Source organism: Podarcis cretensis, assembly GCF_951804945.1.
Source record: "Podarcis cretensis genome assembly, chromosome: 4".
NCBI lineage: Eukaryota > Metazoa > Chordata > Lepidosauria > Squamata > Lacertidae > Podarcis > Podarcis cretensis.
The window spans coordinates 54,202,047-54,223,494 of record NC_137173.1 but is presented as its reverse complement, the minus strand read 5'-3'; the positions used below and the strand labels follow the sequence as shown (position 1 = coordinate 54,223,494).

Genomic DNA, 21,448 nt, shown 5'->3' with positions numbered 1-21,448 from the left:
GAGGGAATGATGCTGGGGGAATCTAAACCTGCTGAAGTTTATAAATTTGCTGATAGTATATATGTTGATTCTGCGTTACATTTGCTTGTTAATCATAACTTTCACCTGCTGAAGAAGCAGAATTTGAAAAGGAGAATAAAACACCCCATAGCTCCCCAGGATGTGAGAAACTATTGCTGATTTGTGAGTTCATAACTGGAAGTTGAGGGGTAGCAATCAGGATTAAAAAGGAGTAATCCATGATCATGTTATCCCACTGTCTAAAAACAAACAATGAGCTGTTCCATGCAACTGCTCTGAAGATCTGGGAAGAGGAGCAGGGAAAGGAGCTCTAATGCCTTCCTTACCTCACCACAACACAGAGCTATTAGTTCTGCTGGGGGAAATGTACAAGTATTTTATATCTACAATTGTCTTACCACTGTTGCTATTTTTAAAAACATTTTAGGGGACCAGTATGAACTTCATGCTGCAACAGAAACTACTCCCAGTGTTGTTGTCCACGTGTGTGACACGAATGAAGAACGTGAGGCAGAAGCAGAGAAAAAAGACGCCATGAAAGCAAAACCCAAACCAAAAATTATTCAAACCAGAAGGCCAGACTATACTCCTTCTTACCAAAGTTGAACTACGTAGAGCTTTGAAATGTTCCAAACTTGCATGCTCAAGGGAGACATTGAGGAAATGACGTCATAAATCTGATGACATTAGAGGTGGAAGCAGCAATTCTAACATACAGATGTTTTAAGAAAGGGAATGTCTTCATTTGTTTGTTTTAATGCTGCACGTTGGCTGACAAGACCAATCCCAAAATGAACTTCTGAATGGTTGTCCTGGAGAATGATTAAATAGTGGCATTGGGGCAAAAAGCATGTACTGTTGTGCTTTAGGGCTATTTTCAGATACTCCAGACTTCTGTTACAAAGCAGCTGAGGATGCCTTCCCTATTTATGTATGTCCCTGATAAAGTCCTCCAATTCATAAGTTAGCATGGTTGCCATTCTAAAATACACTCACTGATAAATACACTCCATTGGAATCAGTAGGGCATACAAGTAAGTATGTTAGAGATTGCAGCTTGTATATGACTTATGATGGTAAAGAGATGGTTTTAATGCAAAAGGGTGATGTCCAACATTAGTCATAAGCCAAGTTGACCCCTTGAAATCAATGGACTTGATGTGTCTACTCTGAGTATGACTAACATTGAATATTAACCACAGTAAGATATATTTAATCATTTTTCCTATTAGATTTTGTGCATGCCTGTAAAACTTGAGAAGTTTAACTTCCTCTGCATTTTCCAGTTTTACATTATCCGAAATACTGATTTCTCAGTTTTCCTTCTGAATTATGTTTGTATTGGCATTCATTTTTCAGTGGGGACAGATTTTTAGTGAAGTTATGTGCAATATCCCCTTTTAATGTTAACTGCCAATGCATGGTTTATCTAGAAAACCTATAAAACACTTGTGCACATTTTAAGTGGGTTGACAATTTTAAATTATTCTAAATGACATTATTTAATATTGATTTAAAATACCTTGACTTCTTTACCGATCAGAAGTACCAAGAAACCAGCAGATAAAGCTGATACTGTGTTGTTACAGTTCACAACTGAAAGAGAATATAAGCTTGCCCTAGCCACAAACTTGTAAATTTATAACTGTTGGTGTTTAAATGTTGTTAATGGTGCTTGAGCACATCTAGTGTGAAAACAAATGTGAAATGTGGCATTTGCGAAGGTTGGAGTGCCTTTTTCTCATGAATTCCTGGGAGGATTGTTGCACTAGCTGTAAGATTATTTAATTTTTTAATTGGCAGTAGATAGTTATATCAAATATTTTCTGCTAAAGCATCATCAAGTAAGATGTGTTATATTTCCCATTGTTTGATGCAGAGCCACAATGCTTTTTCTTCTCTTTTTAGTGCTTTGTGTCTGAGCAGCAATTTATTAGCTACTGCTAAAAGTCTAGCGGTAAATGGTGTTCAAGCTTTTTTGTACCATATTTACAAGCAAAATTTACTGCACAGTGACATCCCACTTCCAAGTATTTCTAGGAGTTTTCTTTTAGAATGGATTATTGAAATGAATTTTAAAAGGCTTTTAAAAATAAACATTTCACAATTTGTGATGTCTAAGCAAAGGTGTTTTCTGTTTGTTTTTTTCCTAATATGAGGGATTTCATGCTGCTTGTACATTTCTAGAAACTATAAGAAGCTGGATATTTCCATACAGATGTCAGTGGGAGCTCTGTTTTAAGAGAACCTGTTCTGTCAGAGAAATTTTAATGAGAGGTTTTTCACTACGAGGTGTACCATCCTTCTCGGAACAGATGTAGCCAGGATAGTATAAATAGCTCGATTAAGTCAGCAGTACAGAGTGTACTGTATTTGTAATATTCCAACTTTGCCCAAGATGTGTGTTTTTAAAAACTATGAAGTCCATTCAATACAAGTACAAATGAAACAACAGTATGTATTTGTTTTCTTTCAAAGGGCAACCAAAAAGCTCCAGGATGTCATGCTGCAGATCTTGATTGTATTACCGCCTTTTTCTTATACTGTATAAACTGCTCCTATATTTGTAAATGTTTTAAATACCCACTCTACAGACCAGTTAAGCTGGATGACTATTTAAGGTTATTTAAACTTACAAGTAAATGCTGTTGAGGTCATTAGGGCTTAATTTTCTTTAAGTTGCAATCCTGCAAATAGGGCTCCTTCAGTGCCATTGATATCAAAGATTTAAGCTGTCTAACTATATAGGAAGAGCTGCAGTCCTTAGTCCCAATGAACCCAAATGGGACTAAATCAGGTATGTCAGCTGGACTGCTTTATGGAGTTTACCTACACCAGGCATGGCCAAACTTGGCCCTCCGGATGTTTTGGGGCTACAATTCCCATCATCCCTGACCACTGGTCCTGTTAGTTAGGGATGATGGGCGTTGTAGTCCTAAAACAGCTGGAGGGCCAAGTTTGACTATGCCTGATCCTACACTGATGAACAACTACCTAATTGTCATTTATTAAATACAGAATGTAAACAAGACAAATACAGTATGCTATTTGCTTATAAAACCAGTCCACCTTATGACATGCAGCCCTTGGAAAATACTTCACTGTGGCAAGATGTGATATTGTACATTGCAACAAGAGAGGAATGGCAGGAGGAGAGAATGCTCTTGTGCTCAAGTCCTGCTTCTGGGTATCCCACAGGCATCTGGCTGGCCACTGTGGAAACAGGATGCTAGACTAGAGGGGCCACTTGCCTGATCCAACAGGCTCATCTTATGTGTTAGCCAATGCTCCACTCATCCTGTCTCATGTCAGTTCATTCAGCTGGCGTACAGGGCTTGCTATTGAAAAAAGGCAAGGCTATGTGGTTTGCTGTAGCCTTACTCACTTTAGATAGCCCAGGAATGGACCAGAGCAACAGCTGAGCTACTGTAGTGCATTCTTTATCTAAATATCTGTGGCCCTCCAGCTGTTGTTGGATGATAGCTCCCATCGTTCCTCATCATTGGCCAAGCTGGCTGATGGGAAGACCACCTCCCCATGCCTGACTTGTTACTAGCTTGCCTGCACTTGGCAAAACTTTCTGGTGGTCCTTCCTCTTGTTGTACATGGATACAGCTTTTGATTGGAATTTAGTAATCGAATAATTCTTCTGAACCTAGCAGTGCTCCTTTGCATCCCACCTAATTTTCTTTAATGATAATGAGAAAACACATAGAGGTGTGGTTTCTAGTGTTATGTCTAAGATGCTGCATGAAGCAAATGGACATTCGGAGGCTTGGTGAACTTAAGTAGGCTGAAATATTACACAAGTTTAGTTGGTGTGTAAAGGAGCAGTATTGAACAGAAGTGCTCCTGGGTCATGGAGAGTGGGGACTAGGAAGTTCCAGGAATTGCCCATACTTGCATCTTAATTTAATTACTACTTACTTATTGCTACGAACACACCTTTTTAGCACAAGTTTATTATTTGCAGAACTTTTTTATGACAGCTTTTTTTAAAAAATGTGCACAATTTTGTCCATATTTAAATAGACATATTTTTATATCAAATGTAATAAATTCAAAAGGAATGATGGCATGAATTGGTTGCAGCTCGTAGAAATAGGGCACATGTTCAGAGTCATGTAAAATTTAAAATATCTGCACCCCAATTTTCTAGTTTACAAGTAAAATATTTGAAATGTTAGCAGCAATTTGTCCTTGCAATGTCCTTGCATTTGAGTGGAACATTCCAGCCCTTGACTTTTCATTTCAGATCTTTTCCTTGCTTGTTTCATTTGCATTGATAAAAAGGTTATGAAGGGAGTTCATGATTCTTACAAAATAAATACTCAGAGTATTTCCAGATTTTTTGGTTTGTTTGTGTTTAAACAGTAGAGCAGGAAACTCAGCAGTCACAGAAATAACCATATAAAATGCCACGTATGCATAGAAATCCAACCTAGCCTATTTATTTTTATTGCTCCTGTGGGTGAAATGGGGTCTGCTTGAGATAGCCAATGTTATATGTTTTGTTCAATTGTTATGGGCAAATGTGCATAGAAACTTTCATACTTTATAATATAAATTATACAAAAAGGCATGTGTTTGTGTTGTGTTTATTATTAAATCTCCTGAAGGAGAAACCGGAAAGAAAAAAACTAGATGCTTAACTTATAAAATTCTTCTATTCAAAATGACCAGTCTGAAAACTTGTTAGTAGATACTTCCCTTGTCCTGCAGGTGGAGCTAGATATCCAGGAATATAACACTGATTTTATTTTATTTTTATGATGATGATAAGCTAGAGGCTCTGTCCGCCAAGAATATTTAATAAGAACCTGATCAAGAGCAACTTGTTTTGTCAATACCCTTTAAAAACCTTACCTCTATAGCAACAAAAAAGCTGAAAAACACTGCAAATATTCAAGTTGTCCCAGCATATTGCATAAGTTCCTCAGAAAGCAGGGGTGTAACGTAGGTTGTTGGCACTCGGGGTGGGGCCAGTGTTGAACTGGACAATGGTCAGTCCCTTCACTGGCCAACGTCTAATCAAGGGAGTCTCTTCTTGCAAACTAGCCCAAACCTGGGAGCAGAGATAAGGCAGAGAAATGTGAAGCCAGGAACGCCACTGTGTCACCTCACTCTCCTGTCCTTGCGGCATGGCATTCTGGGCAATGCATATGGCTCTGGCAGTGCTTTCCCACCATCCCCTCTCTCCTTTCCTCCTCAGTGAGCAGCACAGCTGCTGCTAGACTCATAATCTGGTGAACCGGGTTCGTTTCCCTGCTCCTCCGCATGCAGCTGCTGGGTGACCTTGGGCCAGTCACACTTCTTTGAAGTCTCTCAGCCCCACTCACCTCACAGAGTGTTTGTTGTGGGGGAGGAAGGGAAAAGGAGATTGTTAGCTGCTTTGAGACTCCTTAGGGTAGTGATAAAGTGGGATATCAAATCCAAACAACAACAACAACAACAACAACAACTCCTCTTCTTCTTCTTCTTCTTCTTCTTCTTCTTCTTCTTCTTCTTCTTCTTCTTCTTCTTCTTCTTCTTCTTCTTCTTCTCCCTCCCTCTTGGGTAACCCAGAGGCAGGCTCAGCCTGCCTCCCTCAAGCTCTAGCCTTGATGAGGGAGCCTGTCATGCGGGAGCCTGGTCACACCCCCTCAGAAATTTGCACCCAGGGCCACAGCGCCCCTAGCCCTCCTTTGCTACGCCACTGCTATTGACCCATCTAGCCCAGTCTTATTTTTACACTGACTGGCACTAGCTCTCCGGGGTTTCAGACATTCCCAGACCTACAAGGAAATGCCAGGAAATCAGGAACTTTCTGCATGCAAAGCAGATGCTCTGTCACTGAGCTATGTAGGGCCCTTCCCCTGGTTGAAATATCACCTCAGCTATGAACTTTACCAGGTTACCAAGGGGCAAGTACCTTTCACTCAGATTCAGCCTGCCCTTTGTTCTTCAATCTTCAATATAGAGCTAATAAAGAACAATAATTACTGAGAATGTATATTGAGGGTTGCCAATGTGGTGCCCCTGGGAACATGGTTGGCACAGCAGCTTTTTGTTTCCCAACTGAAATTAGGCTTAGAAAAGCAATCTGTTATATCCAATAGACCAGGTTGCATGCCTGGCTAGTCCGGTGTCCATGACAGGTTTTCTGGTTTGCAAATGTACCAACAGGACCCAAAAATGTTGTTGATTACTTCTACGAAGCAAAAAGCAGTTGTCTGGGAATCAGGGGTGCCAACCTGAATAAAATATGGGGGGGGGCGGGTAAGATCCACCCTGCATAATTGATCACATTATATGGTGCATTCATGCCATTTGAATGGCAATGCCCATCAACTGGGGGGTCTTGGCCCCCTCAAATATTTTATTGGGGGTGGGTTGAAGCCCCCTTGGTTCCTAGGAGTTGGCTCCTATGGTGGGAATAGGAGGGAAACTGGCTGAGCTCACCAAGTTTTAGTGGCCCTGTTCCAAAACTTCAGCCCACAAGAAATTTACCCAGTGAAGCTTGTTCTGCCACTTCTCACCAGAGTTTTACCTGCTTACTTTCTGTGTATGTCACATAGCTGTTAAAAGCACAGAAACAGCACCAGTTTGGGAGGGGGGGATATGTTAGTAATCCCATGGGGGGAGAAGTCAGTCAGTAGGTCAATTCATGAGGTTTTTGGGAGAAGAATGAGAGACAATGCACCTTTCTATGTTGAGTCATGGAGCTCTCTCACCTCCTACTAGTCAGGGCCTTGCTAAACTTTTGCAATACATGACCTGGGCAAATCAGTTGGTAAACTCCATGACTCTGAAATGGCACAATTAGGCCATTTTAGACTCTGGGCTTAATGGACATATGGAACCTCCCCTCTTTTGTTGATCCTGCAACCAGGGCTTTTTTTTAGCAGGAACTTGCCAGAGGTGGACGCCATTGCCATTATAAGAGAACAGGGGAGGTGTTTATGGTGAGTTCCAGGACCTCTTTTTCTAGAAAAATAGCACTGCGTACAACTACAGTTACTTCAAAATGTGCCCACTTTTCTACATTTGGAGCCCCTTCACATTCTGCTGAGCAAAGCCCTGGATTTCTCCTCCAGTGTCCTGTTGTGATAACACCATGGGTGAATTCACTATATGTGAAGATTCTTGAGAGGCATCATGAAAGGAGAGAGGGGATAAGGGCCATCGGGTCAGGATAAATAAAGCTGCAAGCTAACCAAATTCCCCAAACATAAAATTTTAGTCAAAACTGACAAAAATCAAACCGCATAAGTACAAAGTGGGAAACATACTGGTTAAAAGGATTGTCAAAACCCATGAACTGTCTTCACTCCAGCAAAATAAATTATTGTGGATTATGCTTTTCCAGAGCCCCCCAATATTTTGTTCAAGTTGGCGCTTATGTCTTAATGGTCTGTTGTCTCTCGGTCTGTTTGTTGTCTTCAGTGTCACAAAAGTCCATGATCTGTGAGGTGTGGCTGGAAATAGGCTGTACACAAAACACGGGGATAAAAAGTTCCAAAAGAAGAATTCACTAGTATGGTGCTAGATAAGACTGATATATTTTATTCAGAGGCAGAAGTTGCTCACATTTACTGCCATTTGTCCTATTTAATAGTTTTTATGATGATCATTTCTTCCGAATTAAACAAGGTATTTTACAGCCTAACACAATGCCAGTCTAGAGTTAAACAAACCCAGTCAGAAAATCAGATAAAAACACTCTTGCCAACAGATCTTCAGATCTCAGCCACAATTAGCTGAGACCTCATTACTCTTCAAAGCCCATCCAAACAAACATAATTTTGCCTGCCTCCACAATCATGCCAAAGGAGCAATGCACCCAGGCTTGTTTGTCTAGACATGCAGTTATCATAACAGCTGAATTCACCACCAATTTACTGAAATGCTGATGTGGTTACTTTGCAGCATTGCACCTCTATGCAATAATAACTTTATCTTGTTCTAAGCACATCTGTTTGAATAAGAAAAGAAAGGTATAAACAACTTGTTCCATTTCATATGTGGAAACATCCATACAAACTCTTTTCTTTTCCCTTCCAAGGCTGAAGGAGAGTGGTGACTGGGCTCCCATGTCACTTGAGGCAAGGCAGGATGGGAACTCAAGGTGCTTCCAGATGACCTGTTTATGGAGCTTTCATCCCGATTTCTTTGCAGGGAAATTAGATGATGATGTTGACCATTGATTGAGCATTTGTTTGTGGGGAGATTAGATGACATTGCATCAAAGTAAGTGTCAGCCCATGCTTTCCAGCACATTTTCTCATGACTTTCATCATTGCAAAAAAAAAAAGTCTGATGGTTGGAGGCAGCTGGCTGGTTGTGCAAGACCTCACAATCAACAATAAATGCACAACCTGAATTTACTGGTATGTGATTGAATCCCACCCTAAAATAGGAACAATCTGAAAGCACCCTTCTCCTCCTCTGAAGTCCCATCTCCTCCTCTGCCTCTTACTCCTAGAAAGAGAGTTCTTAGCTCAAATGCTTCTGTACTCAAATACAGTTGAGCCCCAAACTCTCTCCCCCCACCCCCGCCTTGCAATTTTATACAAAGTGTCCACTGGTATAACTGAGCCCCCAAACCCAGCCCTTTAGAGGTTCATCAACCACCATCAGCACCTTCTGTTATTAACTGGTACATAACAATCCTGCATTTCTCTAACAATGTGTTGCATATGGAAACATTGATGCAACTTTTAATTATAGCCTGCCACTACTAATACAGTTGCAGTATGTAGGTCAGTAAATCTCCCCTCATAATTCCTTGGTCTCGTGTTGCTGTGTACAGTAATCTGTGCAGAATGGCTGCTGTGTCTGCTTACTTTAACGAAGCACATATTATTTTACAAGCGAGCCTTTGTAGTTGGTGTAATGCATCTCTTATCCACGTTGCATTACAAGTTCATCCATCAGTATGCAGACAAAAAGTTCAAAAGCAAGGAGTGTGGTGCAAGACAGCACAAACAACTTATTATTATTCGGAAGAAGAAGTTATTCAACAAGGCACAAATAATAGTAGATTTGTTTTGAAGGGAATTTCATTTTGAAGTGTTTGTGTTATCGTGTCCTCGACTCCCTCCAACTTGTCTCAATCCAGCACAACTTAATTTGCCTATCTATGGCCTCGGGTTGCACCTCTGAGAATGCTAACTATGCTAATGAGGAAAAACAGATGTGCCTCTTTCAACAGCTTATTGGCCTGTTCCTCCCCCACATCAGCACCTTTCAGGATCTCAGCGGATGCGGGGGCTGTACGTAGGAGTGTTTAACAGAGGAAGAGGAGTCACCTAAGTTAAAAGCTATTCTTATTATGCAAATACAGTCATCCCACATCAGGTGCACCAAACATGCCAGCTCATGCACTTTGTTCTCCTAGTGAAGGAAGGAAGCCAAGGGCATTGTCACAGACCACAAAATCAAAGCCCTGGATTATAGAGCAGGAAGAGACGCCTCTGGCTCAACTGCTTGCTCTAAGGCAGGAGCCACACGAGCTGTGGCCCGACTAACATGGATCCACTGTTGGTCACTTTATGATAATATATTTACAGTTTACTCCTTGATAAACAGGAAGCAAGCTGCTTGATGAACTCCAGTTAAGTTGCTCCAGAAAAATGCAGCTTAACTAGCCAGGAAAACTGCTTCATGTTTATCCAGGGGCAAATGATTTGGGGATGAACATGACTGCAAAGAACTAAAAACACTTCTAATTGTGAAGAGAAGTGTTTTTTTAAAGGAAGCAATTCAGTAAAAGACAAGATGTGACAAACTCTGGCAGTGAGCCTATGCGCACTACTTGTGAGTAGCTGCCATGCACAGGATCTTTCTGACAGTACACTCATATACAGCCCATGTCTTCAGCGCCTGCATGGACTGGGTGTCGGGAGCACCTTCTTCAACCTTCTGATCACAGGAACGCAGGAACAGCAGCACAGCATTCCCCTGGAATAGGTCCTGGTGCAGTGAACTTACATTCGCTATTGTGAGCACCTCAAAAGCAGCAGAGTAACGGAAACAAAACTGTGGAGGTTTTGTTGCATACCTAATTTTATTCCTACTGATTAAACAAAATAAAAGAACATAACAAACATGCACGTGAGAATCAGCTCTCTCATACTGCCATCTAGTCTCTAGACAGACCAAAAAAACCAGGACACAATGCTAGGGACAGAAGTCTGGAAGAGTGGTTTCCGCCCCCTCCTTTCTCAGAGACAGAAAGTAAAACAAACATGATCTGGCGATCTTTGCAATGGGAGGGATGAAAATACTGACACTTTCTGCATCATCCCCAGTGGTTTAGAACAGTGCTTTTCAAACCAAGTTGTGGGGAACAGTGGGTTTCATCAATGCTAAGCTCAGGAAGGGTGGCCAAATTTGACTGAAAGACAACTTGCCCAGATGGTTTGGTGTCAGTGGTGACCTGTGAAGAAAGAGACAGGCCCAGTGTGGTGCCGCCTTTCAGGCTGATTAAACTTATTCCAGAAGGCAACATAGAACTTCCATAAATACAGCTAAAAAGAACACAGAAGCAGCCCAATGACCCAATGCGTGTGAATTCTAATACACTTCCTAATGGGATAGCCCAAAGGTCGGAGGGAGAGACCAAATGACTGGGGCATTGCATTTCTCCCAGGGTGGGTAGCCCAGCCCCTTGCACCACCAACCGCAGGCATGCAGACTCCTTTACACAGACATTCTGTGGCAGCTACACAGAAATTCCTAATAAGTCACATCACTTTTATGAGTTGGTGGGTGCCAGACTCCTATAATTCCTGGATCCAGTAAGTGTTGGGATTTAATCAAGGTTTTGGGTGTTAAACTGGATGCTGGACATCTAATCCCTGTATCCAGCAAATGTTAAAAGTTAATCAGGCCAGGCTAGCTTCCTAGGAGACCAAAGGAAGGGGCTCTGCGGGAGACGCAAATGGGAGCCTCTCCCTCAACTCACAGATAGTGGGAAGGAATAAAGCCAGAGTAGCAGAGAAATGGTTGAATCCCAAGTTGTGGCTATGGGAGAAGCAAGAACTTTTGGGATTGCTGACACTGTAAACCCCTCTATTGTAGGCTCAGGTTGTATATGTTTATAAATAAACCATATATCAGAAAAACACCAGTCTCTACTGTGCTTCATTCCCAAAAGGAAACATGGCACCTGGGTAAGCACCTGGGACCCCTGGAATCTCACACTGCTCAGAGATTGGGGTGGCATGCAACAGTATGTTCGTTTGATTTACAGATGTGGACAATTCAAATTTTAATGTTAGTCATTTCTGTAATGTTTCCAAAGCATTGAATGCCTTCAGAAATTGGGTAAAAACTCCCAACTACTGATTTGGTTTTGGTAGCTAACTATTTTATTCTCTTTTAATAGTTCAGTCCTTTAACTAGTCCACTAAAACTTACTGGGCTCAGATGGATCTGAGTTAGGATATTGGTCATCTACACAACTTCTGAATTCCTTTGCAGTGGAAAGGGCAAAAAGTTGTGCACACCTCACCCAACAACCATACTAACTCAAAAAGGCCGTGTGCCTAAGCTTATTTACTTGTGTTACTTAATGCCCACTCAGCAATCTGTTTCCGCTAGAGCCAGAATGACAGTGCATCTTGGTATAAATCACTGGCAGCTTGACATTATGGATGACATAAAAGCTTGGCTGACCTGGATTCCTCCAAATAACTGCTGATGTGTTTACAGCAGCGTCATCCCTGCATATAAGATTACCCAAGATACAGAGCAGCAAAGATGGTGCCAAGCTTAAACTTAGATCTTGGAAAGTGAGATTGCAGAAAAACAAAAAAACAAAAGCATTTCAAATTCTCTTAGCCATAGAACACACTCATATTGCCCTCTTAATGTTGGTTTGGTGGTTCCAGAGAGCAATAAAATTGTCCCCGCACTCTACCCACCCCCTTTTCAGTCTTCCTATTAGACCTACCTAGTTTGTTTTCATCTTTGTTGAATAATATAACCAAGATTTTTCTGGATGTAGGTAGAGCCAGCATGCTGGAGATGAAGGGTGGTACCCAACTGAACAGTTCCACTAATGCGGGCGCTTTTGCCTACCAAAGAACATCCCCTCTTTCTCTCTCTTCTCTCTCCACATCGCCTGTCCTGGCCTTCCCCTCACTCCTTAAAGAGCTTGAGGAAGGGGTGCCAGGAGAGGAGAAAGAGGGCTGTTGTGCAGTCCAAACTGCTTGCACTAGCAAAACTGTTTAGTTGGACACTGCCCTCCACTCTCGCTTATTGTAGAGTACTCACATTCGTTCTTTAAAAAGATGGCAGTAAATTCCAAAAATTAAGTGTTGTATGAGGAAATACATTATGGGAGACAGAAAGAAAAAAGTCTATCTACTTTGTCCATGCTGTGAATAATTTTATAAACATCTAATGTCCCTCCTAATGCATCTTTTCTCCCTGACTGGCTTTTTAAACTGTTGTCATATCACGAGGAGTCTGAACTGATATGATCCCAAGAACTTACTGAACTATTTACTCGCTAAACCAAGATACCTTTGCCAGATCAGCACCACCAGTTCAAACCCCATCAGTTTAAATGTGTTTTGGGTATATATATATATATATATATTGCCCCAATGCATATTACCTTTCATTTAATTCAGTGGTGGCTGCAGCCCATTGGGCAGAAGGCAGAGAGACCAACAGTAGGTGGAGCCAGACTCAATGACAGACAGGGTCACCCCGTGAATGGTTGCAAGTAAGGAGGCAGGCTGGTGGGGGCTGTTTAATGGCAAACTAAAGCTCATAGGGAAATGCACTATATGTCCAAATAGACATATACTGTACTGTCCACATTTACACTGTTTGCATTTGGTGGAATTGTAATGCCAACTCCTTGATCTCATAAATGCTGTGTGTGTTTTCGCTATCCACCTACTTGCTGTTTTCACATGACTATTCCTGATTTCAGTTTGAGCTCTTGATTCTGCTGTTGCTGCAACAGTTTGCTTTATACCATAGAACTATGGTCCTTCTGTCCTTCAGGTCAGTAGTGATATGGAATGAAACCTCAGGGTCTGATTCATCACTGATCCACGTTTTTGCCCTAAGCCACACCTCAGAATAGTCACCTGTCTTCAAGACATGCCTTGAAGATAGGATCCTGGCAATACAAAATTGCAGAGAGCAAGTGTAATCTAGTCTGTTTATTGGTTTCTCAAATGAATTGCTCTGTTTTTATGATACTGCCTCTAGCTTTGACTTTCATACCTACTATATAAAGCAAATGGGTCATTTATGTCAACACACTTAATTGATTTACCCATAAGAATTATTAAATTTTATGAAGTATGAGATAAACCTACATGTGATGAAAAACTAAGTTTCCAGATCTGTTACAAGCACACAGAAGGCTGTGCAGAAGGAACTGTTAAATATAACTAACTCATTGTGTATTTTGCTTCTAATATCTCCCCCCCCCACACACACACACTTAAGCTTTTATTTTGATAATGTTAATTGTCAAGGTTAATTGAACAATAGCTAAAAAGGACTGTCATTTTATATAACAAAAATGAATGGCACTTCTTGTGACAGGCAACTTGGACGAAGTAAATGACACTTAACATTATGCAATTCTTCTGTGGATATGCAGTCCCCACCCCTAAGATTAAAAGAACATGATTTGTCAAGTTCCAAAGACAAATTATTACAATTAACAAGTAAGTTATTATAATAATATATTTTGCTGCACCTTGTAATTTCATTCCCCCCTAGCTCCAGCTTTCATTCCTCAAACCGAATACAATCTAGAGTACCAATAGTTCCATTAGAGGGTTGGTCTGTCTTTCAATGTTCTCTGGCATGAATCCCAGGAACATAATGTATAACAGCGCATGATGTCCTATGTACACCAGTGCCAATTTGTTTGTTATGGTTTAGGCTGTTTGTATCTTCTGTTTTTGACCACATGTTCTGATTCCTTACTGTATTTACTATTATGAAATAGCTGAATCCCCTGAGGTTTCTCCTTGACAAGGCAAAGGACAATTTGATCAAAAGATGTTGGGACAAAATGGATACTAAGCTGAGGCTCAAGCAGACGGGGAAAGAGGATTATCTTTGTATCCTCTAATAAGTAGCATTTCAGGACCAGCTATCAGTTCTTTTCACGTTATTTTATTTATATACTGCTCTTCCTCCAAGGAATGTAGAGTATTGTACATACACATAAACACACTCCGCAACAACCATGTGAGGCAGATTACACTGAGGGAAGGTGACTAACCCAAGGACACTTAGTTGTTGGAGTGTCATTTTGAACCTGAGTCTTCCCAGTCCTAGTTTGACACTTAATGGTCTAATCCCAGGGGAGTCAATTGTTTTTCTGTTACATTCTAGGACTGGCATGAAAAATGGTCAGAGCCAGAGTTGAAAACGGGTGGGGTTAGAGCCAAAGATGGGTGCAACCCCACTTTTCTTGCTGACACCTCCCTTTTTATCTCTCTTTCTCACACACTCCTTTTCTTTTCCTTGCAACCAGGAGTGCTAACTTGGCCCCACAACTGTGGGTGCCTAGCGCTGTGGATGCCATGAAGCATACATGGCCCTGGCACTGAAATTTGTGGGTGCCCAGTCCCTTCATGGGGAATTTTGTGGGTGCAAGGCCCCAAGGAGTTGGCGCCTATGCTTCCAACCCACATAAAATTAAGTCAATGGTCACATGAAATTAGACCACGGATTGTCCACTCCTGGTTTCTCCACTAAACCACACTGTGTTTCTTTCTTGTTTGCTTGCTTTTTTCTGATGTAACTAAATCTTATGTTGCAGCTAGTGTAGAATAATGGCTAGGAGTGTTTGCTATGCACCAAAAAAATCCTTGGTTTGAATTTCACTATGATCTGATGAGGTGTCCTTAGGAAGCTGCAGTTCTTAACTCAAGATTATTTATCAACATGTTCATGAACAAATTTAAGAGCAGGTCCTCACACTAATGTTTGGGGGACTTCAACATCCCTCCAGTGGGAGAACCATTCTTTCTCCTTTCTACACCCCTTAAACTAGCCTGCTGCTTTTAGGTGTAGTGGAATCTTGAAGTAAGCAGTCTTGATGTAGGATTCAACTGTCAGTTGACTTCTAGTTTAAAGATGCTCTCAAGGCAAATCTTAACAAATCTAGTACAGTGGTACCTCGGGTTAAGTACTTAATTCGTTGCGGAGGTCTGTACTTAACCTGAAACTGTTCTTAACCTGAAGCACCACTTTAGCTAATGGGGCCTCCCGCTGCCGCCGCGCGGCCCGAGCATGATTTTTGTTCTCATCCTGAAGCAAAATTCTTAACCTGAAGCACTATTTCTGGGTTAGCGGAGTGTGTAACCTGAAGCGTATGTAACCCGAGGTACCAATGTATGACCATTGATAACTAGGAAACACTGGCCTGTGAGTGCTCCAACTGGAGAACAGCCTTTACTAAAGGTGTCATGGACTTTGAAGAAGCACGAACTCAGAGCAAAAAGGAAAAACAAGCTAAGAGGAAGGCACATTTGACAAACCCTCACTGTGCTCAATTCCCACCCGGAAACCTATGTCCCCACTGTGGAAGGACATGTGAATCCAGAATTGGCCTCCACAGTCATGTATGGATTCACTGTTAAGACTGGAAGACAATCTTACTCGACTATAAGTGATCGCTGGTGAAGAAGAAGAGGAAGAAGAAGAAGAAGAAGAGGAAGAAGAAGAAAGATACATGAAATGGGTGGTGTGTGCTTTGCTTCAGGCAGCAAAATGTATTGAACTGGCCCTTGCCCCAGATAAATTTATCTCTTCTCTTCCTGGTAGTATGTTAATCCTTTTCCCCACATATACTCAGCTCCTTTGTTATAGACATTCTCCTCCCTCCCTGCATGTACTGAGAATAACTCCAAGGATTAGGGCCCAGGTATCCGATTATCATTTCAGTTTTTTCCTCCTCAGGCAAAGATAATATCTGGGGAAAATACCTCACCCCCCACTCAAGGCAAGTTCTGTGTCATAGGCTACCTTCCTGTGGCTCAGTGGGCACCATAATTCAGCAGCACTGTAAACCACTTCTCCTCAGGAAAATGCTTTGGAAACACACAGCTGCTGCATTCCTCAGAAGTCTTCCTTTCTCACCTCAGGCATCTGTGACCCCAGGCATATTCATAGTCTTTCATATCTAGATTGACAAGAGTGGGATTCTTTCCCTTTTCTCTCTCTTCACCCTTCTGCTCCCTTTGAAAAAAGGGGGGGGGGGGGAAACCTCCACAACACAACCCCTTCCCAGGTTGCAGCTCTCAGCCATGTAATAAATAGCACACAATCCTAGGCTGGGCTACAGTAACACACCGTTTGTGGTGCTTTGGAATTATATTATGCTACGTGCTTTGTAAACTGTGCAGAAAAGGAGAACATCATCAATCAGTTTAGTGGCAAGTGAAGTTTATTTGACAAGCATAAGAGAGTTTTATATATATATAAAAACAACTGAGCAGGAAGACTCATAGAGCCTGATCCCGAAAGCGGCAAATCCTTTTAGTACTGTCTAAGCCACTATTGGTTCACATTAAATTAAGAAGGTATGTTCACATGTTATTCCAAAGACATATAACTTGGATTGATGGTGCTGGGCCTGATCCAGAAGTGTTTCAATGCAACAAAACAAGTCAAAACCCTGCTGCTTCAGGGATCAGTTGTGTGTTTAGAGGCTATCCCATAAACGCTGGATTCAGAATGATGCAGTTCGCCTTCAGTAAGCAAGTGGCAAGTCTGGGCTGATAAAATTCGCCTCTCTGACTTATCTGCATGCGGAGGATGTTGTGTGCCAAACATGCGGCATTTAACGAACACTTTGAAGGGTGATGTGGTAGATCTTATCCTAAAAGCTTTTTTTTCTAAGATGTGTGAGTTAAGTAAACACATGAGTAATGTCATGTATAGTTTAGCCCCAAACCCTTTGAATAAAAATCCCTCAATGTATACTATACCTTTAAAGCACAGACACAGCACATCACTTTCTCAAATAATTCTAGGCACTGTAGTTTAAGAATTGCTACAAACTGTAACTGTGTGAACTAGCCTGGGGTCCTTTTCCAGTGTGACCATGAACACTGCCTCACCAAACCATAGAAAGCCTTTCTACACTAAAGGGGGGGAAAGGAAAATTCACTATCCACATTTGGCATGAGGGCCAGAGGAAGAGAAAATGTGCTCCAGTGCCTTCTCTTATCCTTCTCTGCTCTTGAACCTGGCCCCTCTTTGTTTTCTGAGTGTGAATTGCTGGAAACAGACTGTCCTTTAACAACTTGAGAGCTTCCTTCAGGAGGGAAGGGGCATTGCATTATCCTTAGGGCTACTATCTGTGATAGTCTGGCCACTCAGTGTCAGAGCTGGTGAGCAGATTACTTATCTAGTACATTGTTGCCCACAGGAATGAATAACATCCATTGAGCTGAATGGGAGAAAGTCATGGTGCGTGTCAGGGACATCCTTGGGATGGGCAAAACACCCCCATGTAGTTCAGAACATAATTCCTTCTAGTTCAGTGACAATGTAAGAATAAAATGCGGAACTGTTAGCCCTGGCGTATTGTTGTATTGTTTACAATGTGCAACAGTGTGAATGAGCATCTGAAAACTGTTCTTATTTTTTGAGATGTTTGCCCAAGGGGAAAAGGGCATATTGTCCTTTAAATAGGACAACATGCACAGTTTCTATGAAATAAAGGCATGATTGTACTTCAACGGCAGGGCAGCTCTTGTCCTGAAAACAACATTAAGAGCTTAGAAGTTCACAGCTAAGGTCAGTGTGACCTAGGGCTAACACGGCAGGAGCATCCAACCTGAGACAAAGGGCTTTTTTTCAGTTGGAACTCACCGGAACTGAGTTCCAGGACCTCTTTGTTGTGTTCTGGCACCTCTGTAGCATTGAGGTGCCGTTCAGAGGTGGAGTGCGGCACGGCGCTTGGGGCTGCATGCAGAGGCGGAGAAAGGGGGGCAGTGGGGCAGACCTGCCGGGTGTCTTCTCCGAGGGGGGTGACATTTGGTGTGCAGTGTGCCCGCAACTCCCGAGCCTTCCCAGAGCCATCGGGGAGAAGTGGCAGAGCTGTGCTGCTTTGCCAGCTGCATTCCCCCCTTCCCCCTTCATTTTGACAGGGAGGCTTGGGAGTCACGAGTGGGTGGTGTGCCAAATATCCGCCATCGTTGGCTTGCTCCACCCCCGGCTGCAGGGTGCAGGCCGCTCCGTGCACCCAAGCAGCTATCCCGCGTCTGGGAAGGCACCCTCCGTGCCCCGCTCCCTCAGGAGTGCACTCTGCCCCCCTTGGGAGCACACCCCACCCCCTTGGGAGTGAGCCCACCCTGGGCAGCGCGGGCATATGCTCCACCACTGGCTGCATGGTGGAGGCGGAGAGAGGCACAGCGATTGGGGTAGGGCAGCTGTGGCAGAAGGCAACATTGTAGGCCAGAAGTTTAATTTTTTCCCCTGCGGCAGCGGGGTGAGTGGGAGAAGAGTAGAAGTCCTCTCCCTTAAAAAATCTCAACAACTCAGTGGGGGCAGGTCCCCCCCTGAAAAAACTCACCTCTTTTTCTAGAAAAAAAAGCCCTGCTGAGCCCTATGGGTGGCTCCCTGGTGATGTCACCGGGACCCTGCTGATGGTATTAAGCATTAACCACAGTCGCTGAGAGCATGTCACTCAAATAAAAAAAGACACAAAGTCTAACAAATGAGCAAACACAGCACTGGCAGAAAATCAAGCTAGAAACCTCCGCTAAAAGGAGCGTTCCCAGGTCCACCTGAAGATAGGGAGCCTGGGTAGGGGACACATACTCTAGCTAGCTTGCATTGGGCCAGAAGGAGTTAAGTGTCCTCAGGCCAGGCCAGGCGTTACTGCAGGCAGCAAAGGCTGCTCTTTACATGCTCTGCTTGTTCCTACAACCTTACACATTGCGCCAAGCATGCATCTGCACTCAAAGCCCCCTCCCCTTTTGGAGCCCACTCCAGTTCTTTTTCTTTCTCTGCGCTCCCACAACTGAGCCCCAGAGATGATGGTTTATTGGGAGAGGGGGGAGGGCATACCTCCCTGAGAGTCTGCGCAAGAAATTGCAGCCAGCTCTTGCTCGCCTGAAGCTTGCAAGCTGCATCCACAGTCTTCCTAATTTTAAAATATAAATTAAACTTGCATTTGCTCACCTGAAGATTCAAGCCCTCCTCTTGCCTCCAGGCAAACCTGGAGAATGCAGGTCATCCCTAGGGCTTTGGCAACCCTAGTGATTCCGGCCACAGCAACTGCACATGGTCTTGATAATTGTGAAATTACTGATCAGCCGCGAGCACCTACTGTACCTAGTTGTAAAATATTGCTTGAATCAGGGTCAGAATCCATGGTGCAGTTGGGTAAATTGAGATTCTGAACTTAATGGTCCTGCTGGTGTTTTCCCTCTTCAGATGCTAAATGCAAATTGCTTCACTTACTTTAAAATGTGGTAAGTCAGCCATACTGTATTTGGGGCCCTGGATTTCTAACCCCCCCCCCCAACAGCACCGCTGGTCAAAGTAAAAAAAATGGAGGTTCCAAGTTTTTGAACCATTAGCCATAGTTTACCAGCTCCTAGAATTGACATGCTGAGGTAGGCCAAAGTCTAGCATCACCCTCTCCACCCCATTTTAGATGACGCAGCCATTTTGCTAAACGTAGGAAAGATTTTTGAGGCATTACAATTTTAAGATATACAAGTTTGAAGCAACAATTTCCAAGTGACACAAAGGACCTGTTTATTCTGGCGTAAATGCAGTCACTGCTTTTGTTCATTGTTCATCAAGATATCAGATCGTGCATTGTATGTTGCCAGTGCTGGACCTATTCCCAATGTGAAATACCAGTTTGGAACTGCAGACATAATTACAGATGAAGTTAGATAGATTGTAGTTTCCATTCTTATTAGTTCATTGTGGATGAATGAGCCATGACATCAAACTTTCCAGTTTCTACATGTGCTAAGGTCAAACTAGACATGATGCGGGAGATATGTGACTGGGCCTCCCAGGGTCTTTTCCCAAGACTTAAAAGTAGCTGTTGGGTGGTCGAAACTGGACCAGGGTTGCAGTGCTAGGAGAGGTCTTTAACACTTTCCCTTCATGCAGTTTCCCTAATAAATTGCTTCCAATGGATGGGACTAAAGACTGGTGCAATATAGATACCTGTCCTTTTTAGGCTTCCATGGGAAATAGGCTACAGTACTGTAGCTTCAGAGGCAGCATCACTGAAGCTGAGGAAATGGCATGGAGAGAAAATGTTAATCCCTTTCCCATTTTCAAGTAGTCTGTCAAATGTAGCCCCTGCCCTCAGCTGCTTTTAAATCTTAAAAAAAAGAAGACATTGGGAGAACCGATTACAGATTTCCTACATCACACCTAGACTGACCTTAAGTGTCACATGTGTGTTGTATATGTGACAATTTCACCAACATGTGCCACACCATACTGAAATGCATAGGATGGAGGTGACAAACAAAGTGTTGGATAGTTCCAATTGATTGTCCCATTGATGTTGGTTGAAACCACATACTCGGACTGTGTCCATTTCAGGTTTAAATAATTTGAATTTGAAGATTTTACATTGTGCAAATATTTGTGCTAGTTCAAGGAATGGTATTTTTAGGGTGTGGTTTCTAATTTTAAGCCTTTCTGGTAAATGTATCAGGTGTGGCTTTGTTGTGTTGACTCTGAAATAATCCATTGTTTTGGCAGTGATTTGGATTACTCCTTATTTTGGTAGCTAGATAAAGGTATTTGTATATGATATCGTATATACTACTGTATATGCAGACATAGACTTGCACCAGCTGTGGAATGGTAGGACATTCACGGTTCCTCTTACAGCACAGAACACTTCTTTTTACAATCCAGACTCTGGGGTTGCAGTGCTCAACTTGCTTTACTGGCTGAGGGAGCCAACGTTTTTCTGCAGACAGTTTTGCCAGGTCATGTGGCCAGCATGACTACGCCGCTTCTGGCAAAACCAGAGCAGCGCACGGAAATGCTGTTCACCTTCCCGCCAGAGCGGTACCTATTTACCTACTTGCACTTTGATGTGCTTTCGAACTGCTAGGTTGGTAGGAGCAGGGACTGAGCAACAGGAGCTCCCCCTGTTGCAGGGATTCAAACCGCCGACCTTCCGATCAGCAAGCCCAAGAGGCTCAGTGGTTTAGACCACAGCGCCACCCGCCTCCCCAGTAGGACTGTTAGGCTCTGTCTATTCATGCATCTGCTCAAGCGAATTCTCCGTGCTGATTTTCAGATATGCAAATTCAATAGACATGGAACAAGATGTTGAATGGTTGGCGTTGTTGTCTTCTGAAAAGATTGAGAATAAGCTTGTTTTCCTCACTAACCACATTACCACAAAAGGCCTTCACTGGTTTTTGCATCAATCACTAAGTATGTCACATTT

The 21,448-nt window shown here is 42.6% G+C and overlaps 3 protein-coding genes across 4 annotated transcripts in view; 1 reads left to right on the top strand and 2 right to left on the bottom strand.

Annotated features, from left to right (window-relative positions):
- Nucleotides 1–4,603, top strand: part of RCAN1 (regulator of calcineurin 1) — a 33,406-nt gene extending 28,803 nt beyond the window's left edge. For both annotated transcript variants that reach the window (XM_079974637.1, XM_079974638.1), the window contains exon 4: nt 449–4,603. In XM_079974637.1, coding sequence (XP_079830763.1) covers nt 449–627 — 179 coding nt within the window. In that variant the 3' untranslated portion in view covers nt 628–4,603. The remainder of the gene's footprint in view (nt 1–448) is intronic.
- Nucleotides 1–21,448, bottom strand: part of KCNE2 (potassium voltage-gated channel subfamily E regulatory subunit 2) — a 221,928-nt gene that overhangs the window by 133,037 nt on the left and 67,443 nt on the right. The window lies entirely within an intron of this gene.
- Nucleotides 1–21,448, bottom strand: part of CLIC6 (chloride intracellular channel 6) — a 136,769-nt gene that overhangs the window by 60,509 nt on the left and 54,812 nt on the right. The gene's annotated exons all lie outside the window — the stretch shown is intronic.